A 21,546-nucleotide genomic window follows, 5' to 3' on the forward strand; every position below is an offset into this window, starting at 1 on the left:
GTCAAAGATTATCCCCAGACAGTGTGCTGAGTTGCCATAAATATAGATAGTAAAGAGGGAAGTCAGACCAAGCTTAGGCAGAAAGATGGTTAGTTCAGTTTTTGTTCAGTTCATCAGTTGATTCATCCAGTTGGAGATTGCTAAGAGGAGAAGTGAGTCTCAGTTTCAATTGTTAATGAAGGTGTTGGTAAAAAAATATGTATATATCATCAGAAAACAAATTATATTTAAATCCAAATGAGTGGATGAGATCTACCAAAAACAAAGTGTACAGGTAGAATTACAACAGGCACAGCAAATTGTGAGTGGGGATGACAAGAGGAGCAGAGAGACTGATGGCTGCTACACGATGGAATTGGGCTTAGAAGGGGAAAAGCTGAGTTGTGTTAGTAGAGGTGGGAATAACAAAAAGGTGGCATAAAGGTGATACCTTTATTGGCTAACTAATATAATCATAGCAAGCTTTCAGAACATTTTAGTTCCTTTTTCAAGCTGAAATAATGAAGCTGCGGTGTTCAGATTGAAAATGGAACTAAAATGTTCTGAAAGCTTGCTATGATTATCTTGGCAATAATGGTACCACCTTTATGCCACCTTTTTGTTATTTTTTTTGCCCTATGACTGGCTAACACGGTGCAACAACTTTACTTTGGTGGGAATGTGATTGCAGATCAACTCTTTGTTTTTGAAGAAAGAAGTGTGTGAGATCAGTCGGTTCTGATTATCAGGGATATAGAAGGGTATTAAATATAGAGTTAGGCATTGTAGATTGGATTTGTTATTGCTTATAAGGGTACTGTAGTTCTCTTGCTTGGACTTCGACAGGGCAGGATTGAGGCATGACAATAGAAATTTATAGTGAATAACATCTGCTTGCATATGGGATTTTTTCCATGTACGTTTTGCAGATCTTGTACAGGATCGTAAGTATGTGGTTTGTGAATGCGAGGGCTTGAGTTTTGAGCACAAGTATGTTTAGCCTGTAAGCGTGCAAATGGGCCAGTGGTGGAGGAGAGAATGTGGTTATATATGTGATTATATTTACTAACCAGGGTATCCGGATCAGACATCTCCCTAAGGGAGGAGAGACCGCATCTGAAAAAGTGAACTAATTCTGGGAGGTCTATGTCATGTGTATTCCAAAGCTAGCAAGTGCAACAAAATGTCAAAAAATACCTTTGTATTGGCGGTGCAGGGAATCCCTGTCTAAACCAGTTGTATCGTGTAATACAAATGCCTCCTTCCCCAAACATCATGAGTATTCTTACCCTTAAATGGACTCAAGCCTTCTTATTACAAAAAGCAGCTGTGACTTTTGACTGCTTAGAACAGTGAAGACTTTAATCAAAAAGCCTAAAAATATGAGTCACCGCAGTTACTGAGATCAGTCGGCTGGGAGAAACTTATTAAAACTGTTGCCCTCTTGGTACTTTACAGGACATTCTAGTAAGTTCCATATTATCTTCAGATCACCAACAGCCTTGTGACCTTGTTTCAGGTCTCCATTGTCCTCTGTACATTTCAGTGAGCAGGGCCTTCTTCCCTATTTCTGACTATTTACAGCTCCATGTAAGTTTCATCTCTCTGCAAATGCTGATGCTTTATAATTATACTCCAGTCATCATAATAACAGGCTGAGAAGCAAAGCTGTGATTCATTTTATATATTTTATAAATGTATGTTGTGTCGCTGGTTCAGGTTTAGAATTACGTCATCATTCTAATTGCTAATAGATCAATGTGCAGTTATTTCACTTGCCCTGTTTGTTTCATTTCACGTAATGACTGCTAATCCAGGTTATATTAATGCAGGAAGATTTGTCATAGGGAAAGTTTATACAAATAAATATGCAATGTGAGTATTACCTGTATTTCTATGTGGTATGCCTAAATACAGCTCCCCTTTACATTTATATTTATGTATAAACTAGGGATACACTGAATCCACTATTTGCGATTTGGCCGAATTCCCGAATCATTCGTGAAAGATTTGGCCAAATACTGAACCGAATCTCACTCCTCATTTGAATTTGCAAATTAGAGTCAGGAAAGGAAAAAGTGGGAACATTTTTGTTTTACTTCCTTGTTTTGTGACAAAATCATGTGATTTCCCTTCCCACCTCTAATTTGCATATGCAAATAATGATTCGGTTTGGTCAGGCACAAGGATACGGCTGAATCCGAATCCTGCTGAAAAAGGCCGAATCCCGAAATTAATCCTATATTCGGTGCATCCCTAGTATAAACGCAATCATTACTGCCACACAAGAGGAAGTCATTCTTTATATATTTATTGTTTTGATTTTATGTTTTTTGGTTTTTATTGTAAAGCAAACCCCATTTGACACTGCTAAACACCCTCTCTGGTTAAACTATGGCTTTATTTCTCTACTGGATACTGAAACCACACTTCATAGTAGGCACTGTTGTGTTTATTGAAGAACTAATAACCTGTTTTAAAAAAGGCTGGGTTCAACTACTGTATATCCTTTCTTGTGAGGCTGTATTCGTGATGTTTAGGTGACCTAAAAACATTTATTTCTGCGGGCCCAATAAACAAATACACACACACACTCTCTCTCTCTACTCTCTCACTAGGGGTCAGTATAAGGGATTTGCTGAGAGAGCAGCATTTAGAGGTCATTTATTATATGCAGGGTACAAAGTCCAAAAACAACTGGTTCAATCCACCAGTGGCAGTGCTATATTCATGAAATAGGCATGTAGTTATCCCCTTCATGCCATCCCCAGTGACAGAGCTATAGATTAAGTAGACCACAGGCTGCATTGAGGCCTTGTAATGTATCCTTGAGTGCTGTATGGACATTTGGAACAATTTTTTTTTATCCACCACAATGTGCAGGCCATGGACAGACTTGTTCTTGATGAGCTGAGGGGCATGCTCTGTTTAGATCGAAGTAAATTACCCCTTTTATGTTGAATACATAAAGGGCCAGTCAGCAAGTGGGGATGGAGGGAAAGCAGAAAGGTAAAGAGTGAGAGATATTAGTAGGTAGAGAAAGAGAGAGATTAGTAGGCAGTGTCCACAAAGGGTTAGAAACAAAAATGTATTGACATAAAATTATTAAATAACAGAGTGTGGGAGGAACCCTGCTTTTGCTGTTGATCTTGGATTGCTAAACGCCAGAAGCTTAAAGTTGTTAGACTGGTGAGATATCTGTTTTCTAACAAATGACTTTGAGCTGTCATGCACAGTTATATGGATCATACATTCAGTGAAGCAATCCAAGAGAACTACCAAATCACATGTCAAGTCAGAAGGGATTGTTAAAGCTTTTACCTATTTTTTCCTGAAAAGAAAAATCTTCAGATGAATGCATGCAGCTTTGTGGTCATTTTGGAGTTGCTTTATATAATATCCCTAGGAGCAGAGACCCATGTGGGTATTATGGGTAGACCCTGATCCTAAATCTTTACCCGCTCGGTGTACCTTAGAACCAGAAGTAACCTCATCAAAAACCCAATAGAAATGTAGAATCATTTTGGGGTGCCAAATGTTAGGCACCACCAGTGATCATAATGGCTTACCTTAGATCCTGGGTTGGTGCTCCTGTTTGCTGAAAAGCACAGTGGCCCCCTGGTACTTCTGTAGGATCCAAACAAAAGAAAAACATGGTTGTGTGGTGCTTTTACAGTAGTACCCTGGGCCAGAGGAGTATACAGTCTGACAGTCAGGATGTTGTTACCGGATGGAGGAATCTACAATGGGTGGGGGCTATTAAGAGGGCAGTGGAATAAGATAAGGGGACGGTAGGGAATAGTGGGGGCCCCTCCATTCTATGCTAATTGCAACTGGGTTTCTAGTATAACAATTCTATTCACCTGAAGCAGACATAAAACCTTCCATTCTAACTTTCCAGGTATCCGGCATATCTGGAACTCTTAATATACACCATGCCACTGGCTTATTACAGTCCTGCTAAAAATCCTATTTCCATAGGGGATATTTGCTTTACCATATAAAGAAAGCCACTCCTTGCATTAGCCATGGCTCTCTTTGTAATCATATCTATACATACCACTGCTTGAAGGGGTTGTCCACCTTTGAATTAGCTTTTAGTTTGTTGTAGAGAGTGATTTTCTGAGACAATTTGCAATTAGTCTTTATTTAGTATTATTTCTGGCTTTTGAGTGATTTAGCTTTTTACCAAGCAGCTCTCCACCTTGCAATTTCAGAATTCTGGTTGCTAGGATCCAAATTACCCTAGCAACTATACACTGATTTGAATAAGAAAATGGAATTTGAATAGGAAAGGACTTGAAGTGAAAGATAAATAATAAAACGTGGCAATAATAATAAATGTGTAGCCCTACAGAGAATTTGTTTTTAGTTGGGGGTCAGTGGCCCCCATTTGAAAGCTGGAAAGATTGAGAAGAAAAAGACAAATAATATAAAATCTACTGACAAAATAAGTTGGAAGATGGAAAGAGTCAGAAGAAAAAGACAAATAAAAAAAAAAAGATTTAAAAAATAAGTAATGTAGACTAATTGAAAAGTTGCTTAGAATTGCTCATTCTATAACATACTTAAAAGTTAACTTGAAGGTGAACAACGCCTTTAAGATCTTTCTTCAGTATTCATTAGTTTTGTTATATATTTATACCGGTGGAAAAGAACTGAGGTTTTAAAATGGTGTAGAAAATTAGAAGGGTCATTATAATTTATTTGTATTTGTCTAATACAAATAGTAAGAGGTGAATCTGATGTATGAACATATATGGGTGAATATATATCTGTATATGTGTGTTTGCAAATATATTTATATAGTAATTTATAATTATTTCCTCATACTTTGTTTTCCTTTGCTTCTGCTTAGGAGTTTTCTTGCACCTTCAGTCATGTGCCCGACTTTAACACCGTCTCCTTTCTGCTCGTGACTGTCCTGTCAAACCTCATTCTCATCCAAGCCCTCTTGAAGTGTTCTAATTTCTTTACAAGCTGCCAAAATGGGCTGTGTCCTAGTGTTTTCGAGGTCATGGGCAGTTGAAAGTTGTAATTATGGAATATTCCAGGCATATCATTAGCAGGAAAAACAGCCTTAGTCTGGTCATGAACAGTACAGAGAAATACTATACAACATGACCAGCATTTGTATTCCCCTTACTAAGCACAATTTAACTAGAAAAAGTTAGGGTATTGTGGCCTAATGAGGGGTTAGTAACAACCGAGATCCTTTAGTGTGAAAGAAGCCTTCCCTGTCTATAATGTGTAATGAGTCAATAATTGTTGGGCATTATTTACTTCAAACCTTCCCACACTTAGTTCAATGCTCATGTGCTTATTGTGTTCCTAGGCTTTTGAAGTGGCTGAACGGGAACTGGGTATCCCAGCTTTGCTTGATCCCGAGGACATGGTGTCCATGAAAGTGCCCGATCGGCTGAGCATTATGACGTACTTATCCCAGTATTATAACCACTTTCGTAATTCCAGTCCGGGTGAGTACAATGCAAGAGGAGAATGGTCACCATATTCCCATGATCCCAAATTGAACCCCAACTTCTTTACTCTTTTCACAGTGGGAAAGCCCCAGCCCAAAGAAGCCTCTGAGTCCCCCTCCAAAGAGCCCAGTGAAGGTTCCTTACCTCAGGTAGGCTGAGTTGATTCTCTTTGGACATTTGCCTATAACATGGGATGAGTCATAGTGGCTCGTTTATAAACGCTTGACACATTTGCACAGGGCAGTAAGCCATGACAACCAATTAGATTTTTGCTTCGCTGTTCAACCTTCTGAAAAAAATCAATCACCGACTTGTTGCTATGGGTGACTGTCCGTGTGGAAGTTTTCCTAGTGTTTATAAATCAGCCCCTGTACTCCCAAGGGCAAGACCAAGGCTATGTAAGAACAGGTATAAGGTTTTTTTTTCTTTTAATCTTTTTTAGGGAAGCCCAAATGCCCTCACCTCTTTGACCCGTAATTCAATAAGCAGCACATGTACCCTGTGCCAGCAGCATGTACACCTGGTGCAGAGATATCTGGTAGAGGGGAAACTTTATCACCGCCAGTGCTTCAGGTATGTCCATGTTTAAAATATCACTTTCTTTCATGATCCTTTGTTAACTGTGTTTTCAACAGCTTTCCCCACAATCCTATTGGTTAATGTATTTCATCCTGTTTCACCTTCTTACAGATGTAAAGAATGCTCAAGTACCCTACTTCCTGGAGCCTATCGACCAGGCACTGATGCTTGTACCCTTGTTTGCACTCATCACTGCCACCGGCCTCCGACCAGCAGCCCTGAATCTGAAGAAGATAGCACTATGCAAAAGGCAGTTGAGACCCCTCCCAAACCATGCACCCCAGAAAAACCTACTGCCTCTAATAAACCTCCAACAGAACTGCCTTCTGATCCCTCCCCTAGTATGAGACCAGTACCAGCTCCAAGAAGAAGTGATGTGGCACCTCAGCCTTTGCCACGCTCCCGTGCAGCAGCAGAACAGAGCCCAGTAAGGCCCACATCTCTAATAAATGGTAAGATAATAACCAATCAGAAGGAAGAATGGTTATCCATACAATTACTGACATTTACTGTGCTCTTTTAATATGTAGGTGAACAACAGGAACCTGCTCCACCAGTCCCCAAACCAAGAAGCAGACAACGATCCTCAGAAAGGTAAGTGTGCACATACACTTGGGAGAAAGTTAATGCAGTCAATTCTCTGGAGGTGTGCAGTCTGCTGCCACTGTGTCAGGAATGGAGATGGTAGGTGCCTTAAAGGCATGAAAGTTATTTCTGGGGATTGGATTTATTGTGCTTCACTAGTATTAGCTGATTTGCTGGAGGAAGTAAAGCTGGTGTTGGTAGAAGTAATGGGGACACCATTGCTGTTGGGGGTAGGGTTGGTAATGAAGGTCTTGACTCATGTAAAGTATATTTTGGGGTTAAGAAGACAGTAACAGATGTAGGCAAGACAAATTTAAAAACTTAATTCTTCTTTAGAATTAAGTGACAACCCTGCTACAAAATATTATATATAATTCTAAATACTTTTTCCTTTGCCAAACACCAGGTGGAAATAATACGTGATTATTTGTATGCATTCCTAAAGATGTAAAGTAGGTCAGATCCAGAGCTTCATAAGTTATCTGCTTTACTTGGTACTGTTCTGTTATGATACTGTTTAGGGAGGAAGAAGAAAAACGGAAAAAGGATCCACCTTGGCTCACTCTAGTTCCTGTGACAGAGCCTAAAAGGAGAGCTGCTCCTCTGCCTCCACCACTGGCTCAAAAGCAGGAGTTAGGAGATGAGAAATCTCAAAAACCTTCAAATGACACAGAAAAGCAAAGTCCCCCATCAAAGCCAGTTTCCTGCAATCCATTTGACGATGAAGAAGAGGAAGAGGAAACAAGTTCTCTAAAACCAGGCCACCCCTGGTATGGAATTACACCAACCAGCAGCCCTAAGAGTCGCAAAAGGCCAGCACCCAAAGCTCCAAATGCTTCACCTCTGGGTAAGCTAGAAAAGCTTGTATTTGATACCTATGCAGATATTGTTAGGCAGAGGAGAAACAACCTTTTAATGACCAAAGTTGAAACTGCTGGTACAGATGGTTCCTCAGCCTAATATACTATATGAGTAAAAGAAATCGGACCTCTCTTGAAAATATATCCTGCCATTAGCAGATCATTGTCTTATTATTTGTATTAATCCCCCTCCCCTCCTTCCCAGTGTAGCTAGGAGAGTTGGTTTAAATGGAGATAATGAAGTCTGTATAAACAACCAGGAGCAGCTGCCCTTGCCCTTGTTTACAGATAGAGCTGCATTTATTATACAGAGGTTTTCACTAAGAAAGGTAATCTGTTTTCTCCTCCTACCACTTGCTCTGCATAACCAGGAAGTGGAAAATGAATCAGTACTTTCAATTTAACTGATTGCACAGTATAGTGCTATAAATATTTCTTTAGTAAACCAACAAGAAAAAGTCTGTACAACACATGTATTACTCATTGAACTCGTGTTGAACAAGGGGGTATATTATCTGTTGTACAGCTTTAGAGCCATGGCTTGAGACGTGCTATTGCTGTTATTTTTACATAGCCTCTAAGTGGGCTAGTAACCACTATCAAGTAATTGGTGGTTGTTATTTACCAGTAGATTGCTATTGGGTTACTAGACTTTAATGTAAACTCTGTAACTTGTTTAGTTTCTTCAGAATTACTTTGCACCAACAATTTTATGTATGTTTCTTTTTTAGCTCGTCATACTATTTTAGTGTCAAGACTATCTCACTCTGAGCCTCCCTCAGGAAGCCCTTCTCCAGCCCTAAGTACAGAGAGCCTTCCAACTGATCCTTCCCCAAAGGGCCAAGATCCCGAGAGTGTTCCCAAGAGCTCATCTGAGCCAACTATTCATTCTCCAAACAAACCAGAACCTTCTGATGGAGACACTACCAACTACCTCAGCACTGGTGTCCCCAGCACTTCTACCAACACCAGCCTTTCTTCCTCCAGCGAATTAGCTAATACTAGTGAAGCACAAGAAAGCCCATCCCCAGAAATGCCTCTTAGTCCAAGCCGACCTGCCCCTCAAGTACCTACTATCTCCATTCCTAGCCCAGAAGCAGCCGAAAGCACACCTCTAGAGAAAAAGCCTCTAGCAAAGGTGAGTGATCAGACTGGGTTAGATTAGTATTGCTAAGTGTATGTAATGTACTAAAAGCATAATATGCAACATGGATAAAGCATAATATTCACACGCTATCATTTGACTACACACACAGTGAGATAGTTGTCCAGTGTTTTTTATTCTTTTCTTAAAGGAGAAGGAAAGTCTTTGTGCACTTGGGGGTGCACAAGGCACCCAATTAGAACAGCTAACATTTCATTTAATTGAAGTTTATACAAGGCAATATTTATTTGGTAAATTACTCCACTGGCTTACAGGGTTAACGGGAAATGGCAGGGACCACACATCATGAGCTAGTGGGGTTGCCAAATGTACTAAAGCACATTTAGTATGCTCACATGTCAACTTATCAGTTTCAACTTCATACTCCATATTTGTACTTCATATTTCCATTCCCAGGTATACTGGGTTAGGATATGCAAGTTGCAAGATCATCAACAGTTGCAGGGTATTGCTGTTTGTAACATTGAATTGGAGTATGCTTAACATGATACTGACACTAAAAACAACTCATCAAAATATTAATATACATAAAAGTTGTTGGTCTGCTTTTGCAAGCACTTGTTGCTTGAAGTTCTTAAACGTGACTGTTTTGCCAACCTACCGGTCCCGGACTACTGATAAACAAATATGGCAGCCCCATCATAGAGAAATTTGGGGGATCTGATAGGAGGTAATGTAAAAGCATTGGGCAAATACTTTTATAGCAAAATTATAAAAAGCATGCAAAGACAATGTAAAGAAGAAGAAGTAAAAAAAATGTTTAATTTCTGGTGTCAGTATCTCTTTAATTATAAAACTCGCTAATCTAACTGTAGTAACCTAGACATGTCCTGTTCATGATGTATTAAGATGTTCATTATGAGCTGCTGGGGCGGATCATTTCTGTTACTGTCTGCTCTTTCTTTGCAGCATTCTTGCAAACAGAATCCATTCAATAGGAAATACTCTCCTGCCTCATCTCCCATTAACCGCAGGAACCAGAAAGGTCCGAAACCTTCCCGGCCCCCTGCTCCAGGACATGGGTTTCCTCTTATAAAGCGCAAGGTAAACCAGTCAAAGCCCTTTATAGTGTCCTTTTCTTGTGTTCTATTTACTGTACACTAGGAAACTAAGACGGTATAGCTTCACCCACTTGACTTTATTTCTACAGTAGAACCCCGAATTTACATTTCCCAGGGTAACAGGTCAAAACCACATAAATTACAAGAAATTGTTAAATCTGGGAAAGAAAAAAAATGCAGCTTCCCTGAATGGGACTGTGACAAAACAGTGTCAATTCCAGGAAAATGTAAAATCCAGGGATGTAAAAATTGGGGCTCTAATGTATCTGTTATCAAAAAGCTGAACAGGGCAAATAACAGCAACTGACATCATCTTGCTCTGGTACTAAATTCAAAATTTCTCTGGAATATAAAAATCTGTTTATAAAAAACTGGATATAAAAATCTGTTTAATAAAAGTCATTTTCAAATTAAACATGAAAGCCACTTTTTTTTTTTAATAAAGCACCCATACCTTTTATAAAGGTATTTAAAAATCTTAGCTGTCAATCTTATGTTACCTGCCCCTTCTCTATGCCAACTACTTTCACTTTCCATTCTGCACTTTCAAGATGTCACTGCTCTCCCCACATTTCCCCTCTTTCCTCACTGCCTATAACTGTGCATTCTGCATGGGTATGGGCATCTGGTCCCCCATACTGGCAGTTAAACAAGATTTTGGGAAGATGCAACCCTTGCCTACAGTGTTGACAAAATGACAACTCCCTGCTTGCTGTGTCTGAATTCCAAAACTGAAGGAATCAAGATTTAAATAATTTATAAAGTAAAAGTAAAGTTTATTTAGTTTGAATAACACCATAGAAAAGGATTTGGCATTATCTCTTAGAGTGACAGGTCCCCTTTAAAGGAGACTAAGTGTAATCAAAGTCATAGGGGTATTATTTGCTATCTTGGTGAATATGGTTTGTCTTTCATGTAGTTATTATAGGCACAAGTAATTCCTTAGCAGTTCTTGCTCATACATTAATGCAAATATGCTGAGGACAAATATTCTGTTCACAAAGTATGCGCTTTGAATTCCAACTATGAAATCTACCCCATCAGTGCCACTCTTCATCATTATTTACTATGTGGTTCACTGTGAAGGAGAGATGTAAGCATTGTGATTGTACCTGTATGTGATAGCCATACGTTCTATAGGGGTGTGTATTGCCTATAGGTTCAAGCTGATGACTACATTCCGGAAGATGAGATTCAGATGGAAATGGAGACAATTGAGCTGCGTCTGGATGAGTTAGAACGGCGTGGTGTGGAGCTAGAACACCGACTGCGCAAGTTGGAGAATGGTGAGAGAATGAACCTTAGTGATATTTGTAAAACTATAGTCTGAGTCAGCTGAGTGACTGTTCTGTTTTTAAGCAGAATCAGATGAAGATAGTCTGCTGGTGGACTGGTTCAAGCTGATCCAAGAAAAACACACCCTGGTGCGGCGGGAGTCAGAGCTTGTCTACACGTAAGTATGCCAAATGTATTTCACTCTACAGCTGGGCACAAATTAGAGGTATCAAACCTTACAATTAAATACTGCTCTTTTGGTATTTGGGTTTTGCTGTATAGGCGGATACGGTCAGGGAGACCATTCCCATACTTCAGATACTTGATACTAGTTAAATTCATCTGACCAAAAATATGGTCTCTGGATAGTAACCTTCAGTACTGTGAGGTTTGACTGTGGGCTTTCTCCTTGGTTTGGCAAGCAAGAAGTACAGAGCTAACCAAACTCCTGAGAATGAGTAGACATTTGGGCCAGGACATTGGTATGTGTCTCTGGCAGCTAATTCTTTAACTTGTCTTTCCTGTCTTACTTGTTTCTGCACATGGGACTTGAACCACAATGGACTACTGATATACCTGTGTATTTGTCCTTAGCACTATAATCTTGTCTGGCTAAAGCTCCATGCAAAGGACAGAGTAAATACACAAAAGTGCTCAGCAGGCCTGGACTGGTAATCTGTGCAGTCTGGCAGAGGGGCTGCTGTAAAATGCCATAAACATTTATTATTTATTGGGCCTGTGGGGCTGTCTGTGCCCCTGTGTACCTGAAATACCAGGACCTATTTTGAATCTCAGTCTGACACCTGGTGCTCAGGGTAAACTAAGCATTACCCACACCTTTTCAGAGCAGCACATATTCACTCATCCCTAATGCACCTGCCGTCTCTCTTTCCAGCACCAAACAACAGAGTCTGGAACAGCGGCAGGCTGATGTGGAGTATGAACTTCGATGCATACTGAATAAGCCAGGTAAATGGGGAGGTTTCCTCTGGGTACATCCACACAATGAAAATCCTGAAATGGCTGATCACCGTTTCTAGTAGGTAACAAGGTCACATAAAAAGTATTTATAATTCCCTAAAGACTTCTACTTATTTGTAAAATGCATTAAAAAATATTCCACTGCAAAGAAAATGCACTGATAGTTCTGGAGGTTAACGCAGAGGAATTTTTTTTTCTTTTAGTATATAAAGGTCACTGTATTTTTGTTTTATCACCAGCACCCTGCCTGATCATCCCTAGTTTTCCCTGTTTAGCATAAAGGAGGAGAATGTTCCGTAGTAACATATATGTGTAGGTAGCCGGATTTCCAGATCAAATCCATCCTTAATCCCTGTTCTTGGCTCTACGCCTGTACACGTACTCTTATTCCCATGAATTTTTGTCACAGGAGGAAATCTCTTATGCATACAGCCTTCCGCCACTATAAATATCTCTATTTCTTCAGGTCCATGTGCTTTTTTTACAGCAAATGAGTACTGCACAACTATTTTACTATAACCAAACCAATACCGCCTCTCTTCCATCATTCCTTTATGTGTCTTCTGTAACCTTTCTGTCCAACCAGATGCTAAATCCACTAACATACAGGTATATTTAGAAAATGTAATTAAAAAAAAAAACAGCATTAGTAATTCCAGCGGAATTCACTGCAGCCATATTTTTCTCTTTGTTAATCTTCAGAATGAGACCGGCGTAGCGGCGCATGCACAGTTGGAGCAAACTTCTGTTTCGTGACAACTGCGCATGAGCCGAAACTCGCGGAAATCCTGAGGCACCGGTCTCTTTCTGAAGATTACAAAAGGGGCTGAAGATGAACTCCGCTGTGCAGAATCTGCACGGAGGGGTAAGCAAAGACTTAGGTGTATTTGCCCGGTGTAGCAGCTAGGCTGGAGGGGAGGAGGGAGGGCGGTCTATGTAGTGTACGGGGTAGGGTTTTTTTTAACTTTAGGGTTTAGTTCTCCTTTAAGGAATATGATGTGATTGTAAGCTCTTCAGGGCAGGGACCTCCGTCTCTCCCTTCATTTAGCAGACTTACATAGTGTATTTGTAGGCTTATTACATAAACTCATATCAGTATTTCCCTATCTTGTTTGTATTATATATATGTAATGTTCAGAGTTGAATAACTGTAGTAGAGTCATACAAGTACACTGTGTATGCATATAAGGTCACTTTTTGAGAGCAAGCAAAGCCCCTGGTTAAATTGACTTATTCTAATTAATCTGTAGAAACCCATTAGTAGAGCCTGCTTTGAGGGCTCTGTCTTATTTGGCAGGTGGCTATGGGTAAAGGCAAATTGATTAGGGTTATAATTGCTCGTTAACCTTTTAGGAATAGTCATCAGTTTTACCTGATCAGTCATAACTTCTACGTGTCTAATTTCAATCTGGTAGACTGTCCAACTATTGTTGTACAGAGGGCCTGGAATTTTTTTGCCCGACGTGGTGGAGGGCCGATCATGGAAGCCAGTGTTGACCACTTCCTCTTTTTAACCACACCCACTATAATCCACACCCATTTTATCACAGCAACTTTTAAGACCATGTCCACATTAATGGTGGTAGCACACCAAAAAAGAAATGGTTGGTGCTCACTGCAGGGATATCACATGTGAAAAATGTAATTCATACTAAGACATAACCTTAAATCCATATGCCACCTCCTCCATTGTGGATAAGACAGCACCCCAGCACATGATTAATCACCTTAGGGGCTCCTAACAACAATTTCCAAATAGGGCAGGCAGAGTATGGCACACACAGGGAACATAGGGAAGGAAGAGTATGGTACACACAGGGAGCATAGGGCAAGCAGAGTATTGCACACACAGGGAGCATATTACAGGTAGAGTATGACACACAGGGAGCATAGGGTTTTAGAGGTGTGAATAATAGAGGTGTTACAGGTGTGAACAATGCAGGGGGATCACAGTCTGAATTTGAGGTGTAAACAATGCAGGGGCCAGTTAAACTCAGTGCTGATACCTTTTAAAGCTTTTACAAGGTAATCAGTCACATCAGGCAGACTTTCATGTGGGGGGCTGCCAGTTAGACAGCACTGTAGTAGACAGTATATTGCCTTTAATCACAGAAATTGCTTTAAATGGAGAGTACCTCTTGAAGGACGATGATCGGTATATATCCTTTACTAACACATGGTTCTTTATTGACAGAAAAGGACTGGTTGGAAGAGGATAAGGAACGGGAACAGGTGCTAATGCTGGAGCTGGTCACTCTCATTGAACAGAGAAATGCAATCGTCAAGTGTTTGGATGAAGACAGACAGAGGTATAGAACCCATTGACAACCGAACTCGATGGTCTTGTATATTAGCAGCAGAGTTAGGGGAGAGTAAAATGGCAAAACTGCTTGTAAAGATTCAGTGTGATCTTGTGATCATTTTTGATGGCATAGCATAAACAAAATTTTTTCTTTAGTGCATAGTTTACTAATGTTAAGAATTGTTTCCTTTTCCATCTTACCTTGTTGAACTGTTAATGCAGGGAAAAAGAGGAAGACAAGATCATTGAGGCTATGATACTGAAGAAAGGTAAGGCACCCAGTGTGTATTAGTTTCATCTTTAAGTTAACTTTTAGTATGTTATAGAATGGCTAATTCTGACTGTATTATGCTAAAAAAGAAATGTAATGTAATGCTCTGGAAACCCCCCTATAATTTTGGCTAAAATTAGTGAATGCTGAGAGGCTGTGCAGAGCAATTTGACTCCATTTGGGGCTCTTGGCTAGATGTATAGAGTGTCTGATAATGTTTACATTTTAATGTTACCAACTATGATCTGAACCTCACGTCCTTTTCCTTCTTTTTTAACCTTTATGTTTTTGTGCCTTGTTTATTAAAAGGGTGGTTCACCATTAAGTTAACTTTCAGTATATTATATTATCGACAATACTTAGCAATTTTTCATTTGGTCTTCAGTATTAATTTTTTATAGTTTCTGAATTATTTGCCGTCTTCTTCTTCTGACTTTTTCCAGCTTTCAAATGGGGGGGGTCACTGACCCCATTTAAAAAACAAATGCTCTGTAAGGCTACAAATGTATTGTTATTGCTACTTTTTATTACTCATCTTAGTATTTAGGCCTCTCCTATTCATATTCCAGTCTCTTATTTAAATCAATGCATGGTTGCCAGGGTAATTTGGGCCCTAGCACCCCAATTGCTGAAATTGCAAACTGCAGAACTGCTGAATAATAAGCTAAATAACTAAAAAACAAAAATAATAAAAAATGAACAACAATTGCAAATTTTCTCAGAATATCACTCTCTACATCAGTGATCCCCAACCAATAGCTTGTAAGCAACATGTTGCTCCTCAATCCCTTAGATGTTGCTCCCAGTGGTCACAAAGCAATTGCTTATTTTTGAATTCTTGACTTGAAGGCAAGTTTTAGTTGCATAAAAAACAGATGTAATGCCAAACAGAGCTTCTTGTATGCTGCCAATCCACATAGGGGCTACCAATAGCCAAATATAACCCTTATTTGGCACCACCCAGGAAAATTTGTCATGCTTGAGTTGCTCCCCAACTCTTTTACATCTTAAAGTGGACCTGTCACCTACATATAAAAAACTGCATAATGAAAGTCCTTTCCAAATTAAATATGGAACCCCAAAATTTTTTTTCATTAAAACATCCATACCTGTTATAAAGGCGTTTAAATATCTAAACTGTCAATCAAATATTACCTGCCCCGCCTCTATGCCCGTGGCATAGAGGAGGGGCAGTCAATTACTTTCACTTTCCATTCAGCACTTCCTAGATGTCACTGCTCTCCTCACATTCCCCCTTCCCTCCTCAGGCTCTATAATTGTGTACGGAACTGCACATGGACATTAGGTCCCTCATTCTGGTTCATACACAAGATTTTGGGGTGATACACAATTTTCCTTAATAACTGTGTCCGCAAAATGGCAGCTGCCTGCTTGCTGTGATTGTATAATTCCAAAACAGAAGGAAGCAAAATTTAAATAATAAATACAGTGTAAGTAAAGTTTATTTTGCTCAACTAACATGATAGAAAAGAATTTGAAATTATTTCTTAGGGTGACAGGTTCCCTTTAATGTGTTGCTCATGGGTGAAAAAGGTTGGGCACCCCAGCTCTTTATTATACTAAAAGTTAATTTAAAGGTGAAAACCCCTTTAATCAAAATTTAAAATAAATCCTATAATGGAAAAATCATTCTGTTTGCATGTGATAAGCATGTTCCCCTCTTTGCATTTTTTTCATGCAGATTTTCATACAGATCCACAAAAAAAGAAGAAAGGAAAATTTAAACCCATGAAAGTTCTCAAGCTTCTTTCTCCAAAGCAAGAACCCAAAGTAAAAAGTCCTAAGGACAAAAAGAGAGTGCAGTCGGATGAGACCAAGAGGTAGACTGGACCACTGGAACAGCGCAGGATGATGGGTTTGATAAATGGAATCTTTGCACCGTTCTTCTTGCCTTCTGCCTTCACAGGCTGTGCATTCATTCTGTTCTGAAGCTGGCATATCAGCATAGATGCATGAAGTTGCCACAGTTCATTTTGGATAGGAACCTTTTGCTGACTAACAGTGCGCGTGGTTTAATGGCGCACGGGTGTCACATCTGAACTGAACAGAGGAGCCACCTCCACTTCTGTCCTGCTGCGCCATGTGCAAAACCCACTTCTGTGTACAAACAAAACACAGAACCAAACTGTGCCAATCAGCATCTGAAATAATAAGTGATCTTGACGGCACGTAGTCATGTATCTGTATGTAATTTATCCTACTGAGCGTCTGTATTGACATTCTCAGCTACTCACACCTGAAGCTAAATAATGCTGCTTAAAATACCATCTTTTTTATATATTTTAGTCCTGCATCGGGAAATGGTCTGAGGGCCTCACTCAGCTGCCCGTAATTCTGTCATGAAAAAAAATTCAGCCTTAAGCCTTCGTTGCATTTGTTCTGAAGAGAGCGAAATTTTGAAAGGTTTTAGGCAAATTTCATCGAGGGTGTCAGTTATTGCATTTTTCTATTCACTTGCCTAGCCATATGTATGCAATACAGAGTGTCAGAAATAGGAAAAGCACAACATGATGGTGCCTGTCTGGTACCCCATGTGGCCAATTGTGAGATATAAGCCCAATATCAAACGTGTCCAATGCACTTTAGTAAAAGATACTGTTCATACATATGAGTAAAAGAACACATTATTTTATTGTCTGACTAAAAGAGTATAAATAGCCAAAGGATTTTTCACTCTGCCCCTTGCTGCCACTTCATATAGATAATGGATTATATTGTACTCCATGCACTTACCAAAAGCTGCTATTTATATAATTTACATATATATTTACAAATTGCAGCAGTGCAGCAACCTGCCAATCCCAGCAAGATGCTTCATTTATGATTCCCTATAGCCAGTATGCCCCAGCAGGTTCAAAGCAATTGGTTGCTAAATGGCCAATTACTGTTCCGTTTATTTTATATGGGTGTGCATATAGGCTAATAGGGGTATATTTATCAAAGAGTGAAGTTAGAGATTACCACAGTCCACTAGCTTGAAATACTGCCTCTCTCCATTCATTTCTATGGGATTTTCAAAGGCGTATTTATCAAAGGGTGAACTTTCACTTTCACCCACTGATAAATACACTTTTAAAAATCCCATAGAAATGAATGGAGAGAGGAGGTATTTCACTCTAGCAGACTGTGGTGATCTCTAACTTCACTCTTTAATAAATATACCCTATAGTCTCACGGAGATAAACACAAGACATAATGCAAAGGTCACCTGGAAGAATTATCCAAAGGCATTTTAGAGCAAGCGTCTCTCCTAATATTCACTTGCATGTCTGACTACTTGGGAGGTCATATAGTCACAATTCAGGCAATTTAGCTTAGCATTGCATAGCTACTGGCCAATCATTCCATTTACATTGTTGTCAATAATAGTTGGGATATATTGGGATGTAAACAGAGACATTAGTATTTGGTTTGGTTGAACACAAAGGACTCTTATGAATCTTGCAAAAAAGTGCTGGTATTGGGCTGAATTCTGGATTTGCCGCATCCCTATTAAATGGACTACACAGTACAGTATCCTTATTATTATTATTAAATCTGTTTTGCTTTCCCTTAAGGTGGCCATACATGGAGAGATCCGCTCATTTGGCGATGTCACCAAATGAGAGGATCTCTCTCCGATATGCCCACCTTGAGATGGGCAATATCGGGCTGATCCGATCGTGGGCCCTAGGGCCCAATGATCGTATCCTAATGAATAGTAACAGACGGTTGCATCAACGAACAGATGCGGCCGCAATCCGACGGGATTTTTTGTCCCATCCGATCGAGATCTGGCCGACTTTCGGCCAGATCTCGATCGGGGAAGCCCGTCGGGGGGGCCCCCATACACAATAAGCTGCCGACTTGGTCTGTCGGCAGTTTTTATCAGCCCGTGTATGGCCATCTTTAGTTGTTACAATTAGTAGAAGAAAATATGGTGTGCAACAAACTGTATCTGCCCAAACACATAAGAAAAGTCAGGCTTGCTTTGTATATAAAGTTCTTTTTACAAGTGATGAATTCTTTTTAACAGAACTTTTCACTTTTTGCACCCTTCAGAGACATGATCATGAAAGGCATCCCAGTAAATTTAGGGATTATACTTGAATCCTTCAAACCCAATTTTGCTATAGATATTATCTATTTAGCCATTACCCAGAATACGGAAATGCTGTCTCTCATAGACTTATTTTATCCAAATAATCCAAATTTTTAAAAATGATTTTCTTTTTCTCTGTAATAATAAGACAGTAATTTGTACTTGATCCAAACTAAGATAATTTTTACCCATGAGCCACATTCAAAGGTATAAAAAAGTTGGAGAGCAACACCGGTATGCACAAATTCCCTGGGGTGCCAATTATGGGCTGTGATTGGCTATTGGTAGTCCCTATGTGGAATGGCAGCCGACAAGAGGCTGTGTTTGGCAGTACATCTGGTTTTAATGCAACCAAAACTTGCCTCCAAGCCAGGAATTCAATAATAATCACCTGCTTTGAGTTGATGAGCAACATGTTGCTCACAAGCTACTGGTTGGGGATCACTCGATTTCCCCAATGGCTTAACCCTAGAGCAGGGATCCCCAACCTTTTGAACCCGTGAGCAACATTCAGAGTAAAAAGATTTGGGGAACACTTGCATAAAAAATGTTCTTGGGGGTGCCAATTCAGTGCTGTGATTGGCCATTTGGTAGCCCCTAGGTGGATTGTCAACCTACATTGAGGCTCTGCTTGGCAGTACACCTGTTTTTTATACAACCAAAACTTGCCTTCAAGCCTGGAATTTGAAAATAGGCTCCTGTTTTGAGGCCACTGGGAGCAACATCCAAGGGGTTGGAGAGCAACATGTTCTCACAAGCTACTGGTTGGGGATCACTGGCCTAGAACACTGGCACTGAATTAGAGTAGATCAGTAGATTGGTCAGGATTCAGGAATGCTACAGGTTGCACATGCAGTTGCTCACAGCCTATCATATTGAGCCTCTGTAGGATGTCAGCATTGACTTCTTAGGGCCCAGCTGCTCAAACTAAAGGAAAGTTTACACTAGACAATTCATGTCACAAGCCTTATATTTGATAAGGAACTATAAAATCAGGGTAAGGCCACTGAGAGCACAGTAAACAACATAAATAACAAGGCAACATACAGTGTCATTAATAAAATGAATGTATATTAGATCATTGTGCATTTTGGGTTTATTATCCCTTTAACAAGGGAGAATCTCCAGCTGTTACATAAAAGAATTTAAAGCAACCCAGACAGCAGGAAGTACTGCTTACTTAAGCTTCAGCCTCCTGTTCACCTTTAAATTAACGTTTTAACTTATTATAGGCTGATCATTTTTCAGCAACACTTCGTTTTCTATAGTTTTAAGTTATTTACATTCCTATGCTGCTTCTCTGTAGCTTGTAGTTTAAAAGTTATCTGGTTATTGGGGTCAACCAAAAAACTGGTTCCCTAGACTAAATTTTTATTGTTACCCTTTTTATTGCATATTTACTGTATCTTGCATTCTGACTTCTCAGCCGCTGCCTGGATGATAGGGAAAGTAAACCCTAGCAACTGCATAGATATACCCAGTTCCAACATGGAGAAAAAAATCCAGAACTCACAAAAAGTACAAATCTACGTTATACCTTATAACTTTAAGTTGAACAATCCTACTGTCATGGCACAAGTTTAAGGTAAAGGGGAGGGGGGTTTAAAAGCCTACATGTTTCTTTTTAGAATTGTCTGTAAATTAGCATCAGTGGTTGTCAAATTTAAACTTGAAGGTCCAACCTGAAATGGGTACAGATATAGGGAAAATATCAGTCACTCATCCACCCTAAATAAGCTTCAAAATGGGCTTTCATGTGTTTCTAGGAGAGGAAATGGCCATTCTCCCCAGTCTTCACTCTAACTGGCCTTCAGGCCGAGTCCCACTGCAACTGTTCCAAGCCTCCTTGGAGGACCAGCCTTGCAGCTTGGGAGCCACTGGTATAAGCGATAAAGCCATATAAGCAAATAAGATATTTTAATAACAATATAGTTTTCTTTGCAGGATTCATGATGCTTATAAAGTCAGCAGGTTCTCACATTCCATCAGTCCCGATAGAGTCTGCAGTACAGTTTTATCTTGCTGCCTTTGCAAATTGACATTGCCTTTTACTATTTAAGTTGGGTTTATTTGTATAGCCACTGTGTACAATCACCTGCAATTGTATCAAGTTATGGAGTTTTAACTGCTACTCACTTCACCAGCAAGTGTAATTAAAGGGGTTGTACACCTTTTATGTTCACTTTAAGTATGTGTAACGCTTTCTTGGCCTATTCTGCCAATTAGGAGTTAAGGGTGACCAGCTAGGTAGTGAGCATGGGTTACATTGCGAATCTTCACCCAGGGCAGAGCCTTCGCCAAATGGAAGCGTCCCCTTTAAACTGTAGTTGAACTACAACTCACAGGCATATAAGTGCAAATAGAATAATGGACGCCAGGAGGTTCTTTAAAAAGGTAAAACAGGAGCACAGATTTATTATGCCAGAGGCAAATGACCACAGGTTTACTTACAAATATACTGAGGACACAGCAGGTGGAATCACTTTGGACAGTACAAGGTTCACAGTCAAACAGGTGCGACTCCCAAAAGATATTGCAGATAGGTGTACATCAATTCCCAGTTCAACCGACGTTGCACAGTGAGGGGATTGGGATCTATCAGGTAGGGTACAGGTAGTCCTTTGCTCACCTAGATGCCTATCAACTGAGTTCCCTGCTCTAAAGGCAAACAGGCCTTGTGGGAAGCTACTCCCTACTACAAATCCTCGTTGGAGCGACAACTGCTCTTTCTGCTACACCTCTCTGTCTTTCTCTCCTAGAGAGACTATAACAAGATCTTTCTATATTAGCTGGTCCTCGTTCACGGGGTTACCTGGTCCCCGACTTAGCACCAAAGGTGTCAGGTCCCTCTGGGGTAAATGCTTACTGGGGCCTATGGTTATCCCAGGCTCAATGGAGATTCACCT

At 39.9% G+C, this 21,546-nt stretch overlaps 1 protein-coding gene across 4 annotated transcripts in view; it reads left to right on the forward strand.

Annotated features, from left to right (window-relative positions):
* Nucleotides 1-17,192, forward strand: part of micall1.L (MICAL like 1 L homeolog) — a 33,228-nt gene extending 16,036 nt beyond the window's left edge. For 3 of the 4 annotated variants that reach the window (XM_018258867.2, XM_018258868.2, XM_018258866.2), the window contains 14 exons: nucleotides 5,315-5,456; nucleotides 5,538-5,608; nucleotides 5,902-6,032; nucleotides 6,150-6,490; nucleotides 6,569-6,632; nucleotides 7,145-7,470; nucleotides 8,215-8,621; nucleotides 9,558-9,692; nucleotides 10,869-10,995; nucleotides 11,069-11,162; nucleotides 11,880-11,953; nucleotides 14,160-14,274; nucleotides 14,490-14,536; nucleotides 16,241-17,192. In XM_018258867.2, the coding sequence (XP_018114356.1) occupies nucleotides 5,315-5,456; nucleotides 5,538-5,608; nucleotides 5,902-6,032; nucleotides 6,150-6,490; nucleotides 6,569-6,632; nucleotides 7,145-7,470; nucleotides 8,215-8,621; nucleotides 9,558-9,692; nucleotides 10,869-10,995; nucleotides 11,069-11,162; nucleotides 11,880-11,953; nucleotides 14,160-14,274; nucleotides 14,490-14,536; nucleotides 16,241-16,383 (2,217 nt within the window). In that variant the 3' untranslated portion in view covers nucleotides 16,384-17,192. The remainder of the gene's footprint in view (nucleotides 1-5,314; nucleotides 5,457-5,537; nucleotides 5,609-5,901; nucleotides 6,033-6,149; nucleotides 6,491-6,568; nucleotides 6,633-7,144; nucleotides 7,471-8,214; nucleotides 8,622-9,557; nucleotides 9,693-10,868; nucleotides 10,996-11,068; nucleotides 11,163-11,879; nucleotides 11,954-14,159; nucleotides 14,275-14,489; nucleotides 14,537-16,240) is intronic. The other variant, XM_018258865.2, reaches the window with a different exon arrangement.
* Nucleotides 17,193-21,546: the final 4,354 nt, after the last annotated feature.

Source organism: Xenopus laevis, chromosome 4L, assembly GCF_017654675.1.
Source record: "Xenopus laevis strain J_2021 chromosome 4L, Xenopus_laevis_v10.1, whole genome shotgun sequence".
Taxonomy (NCBI): Eukaryota; Metazoa; Chordata; class Amphibia; order Anura; family Pipidae; genus Xenopus; species Xenopus laevis.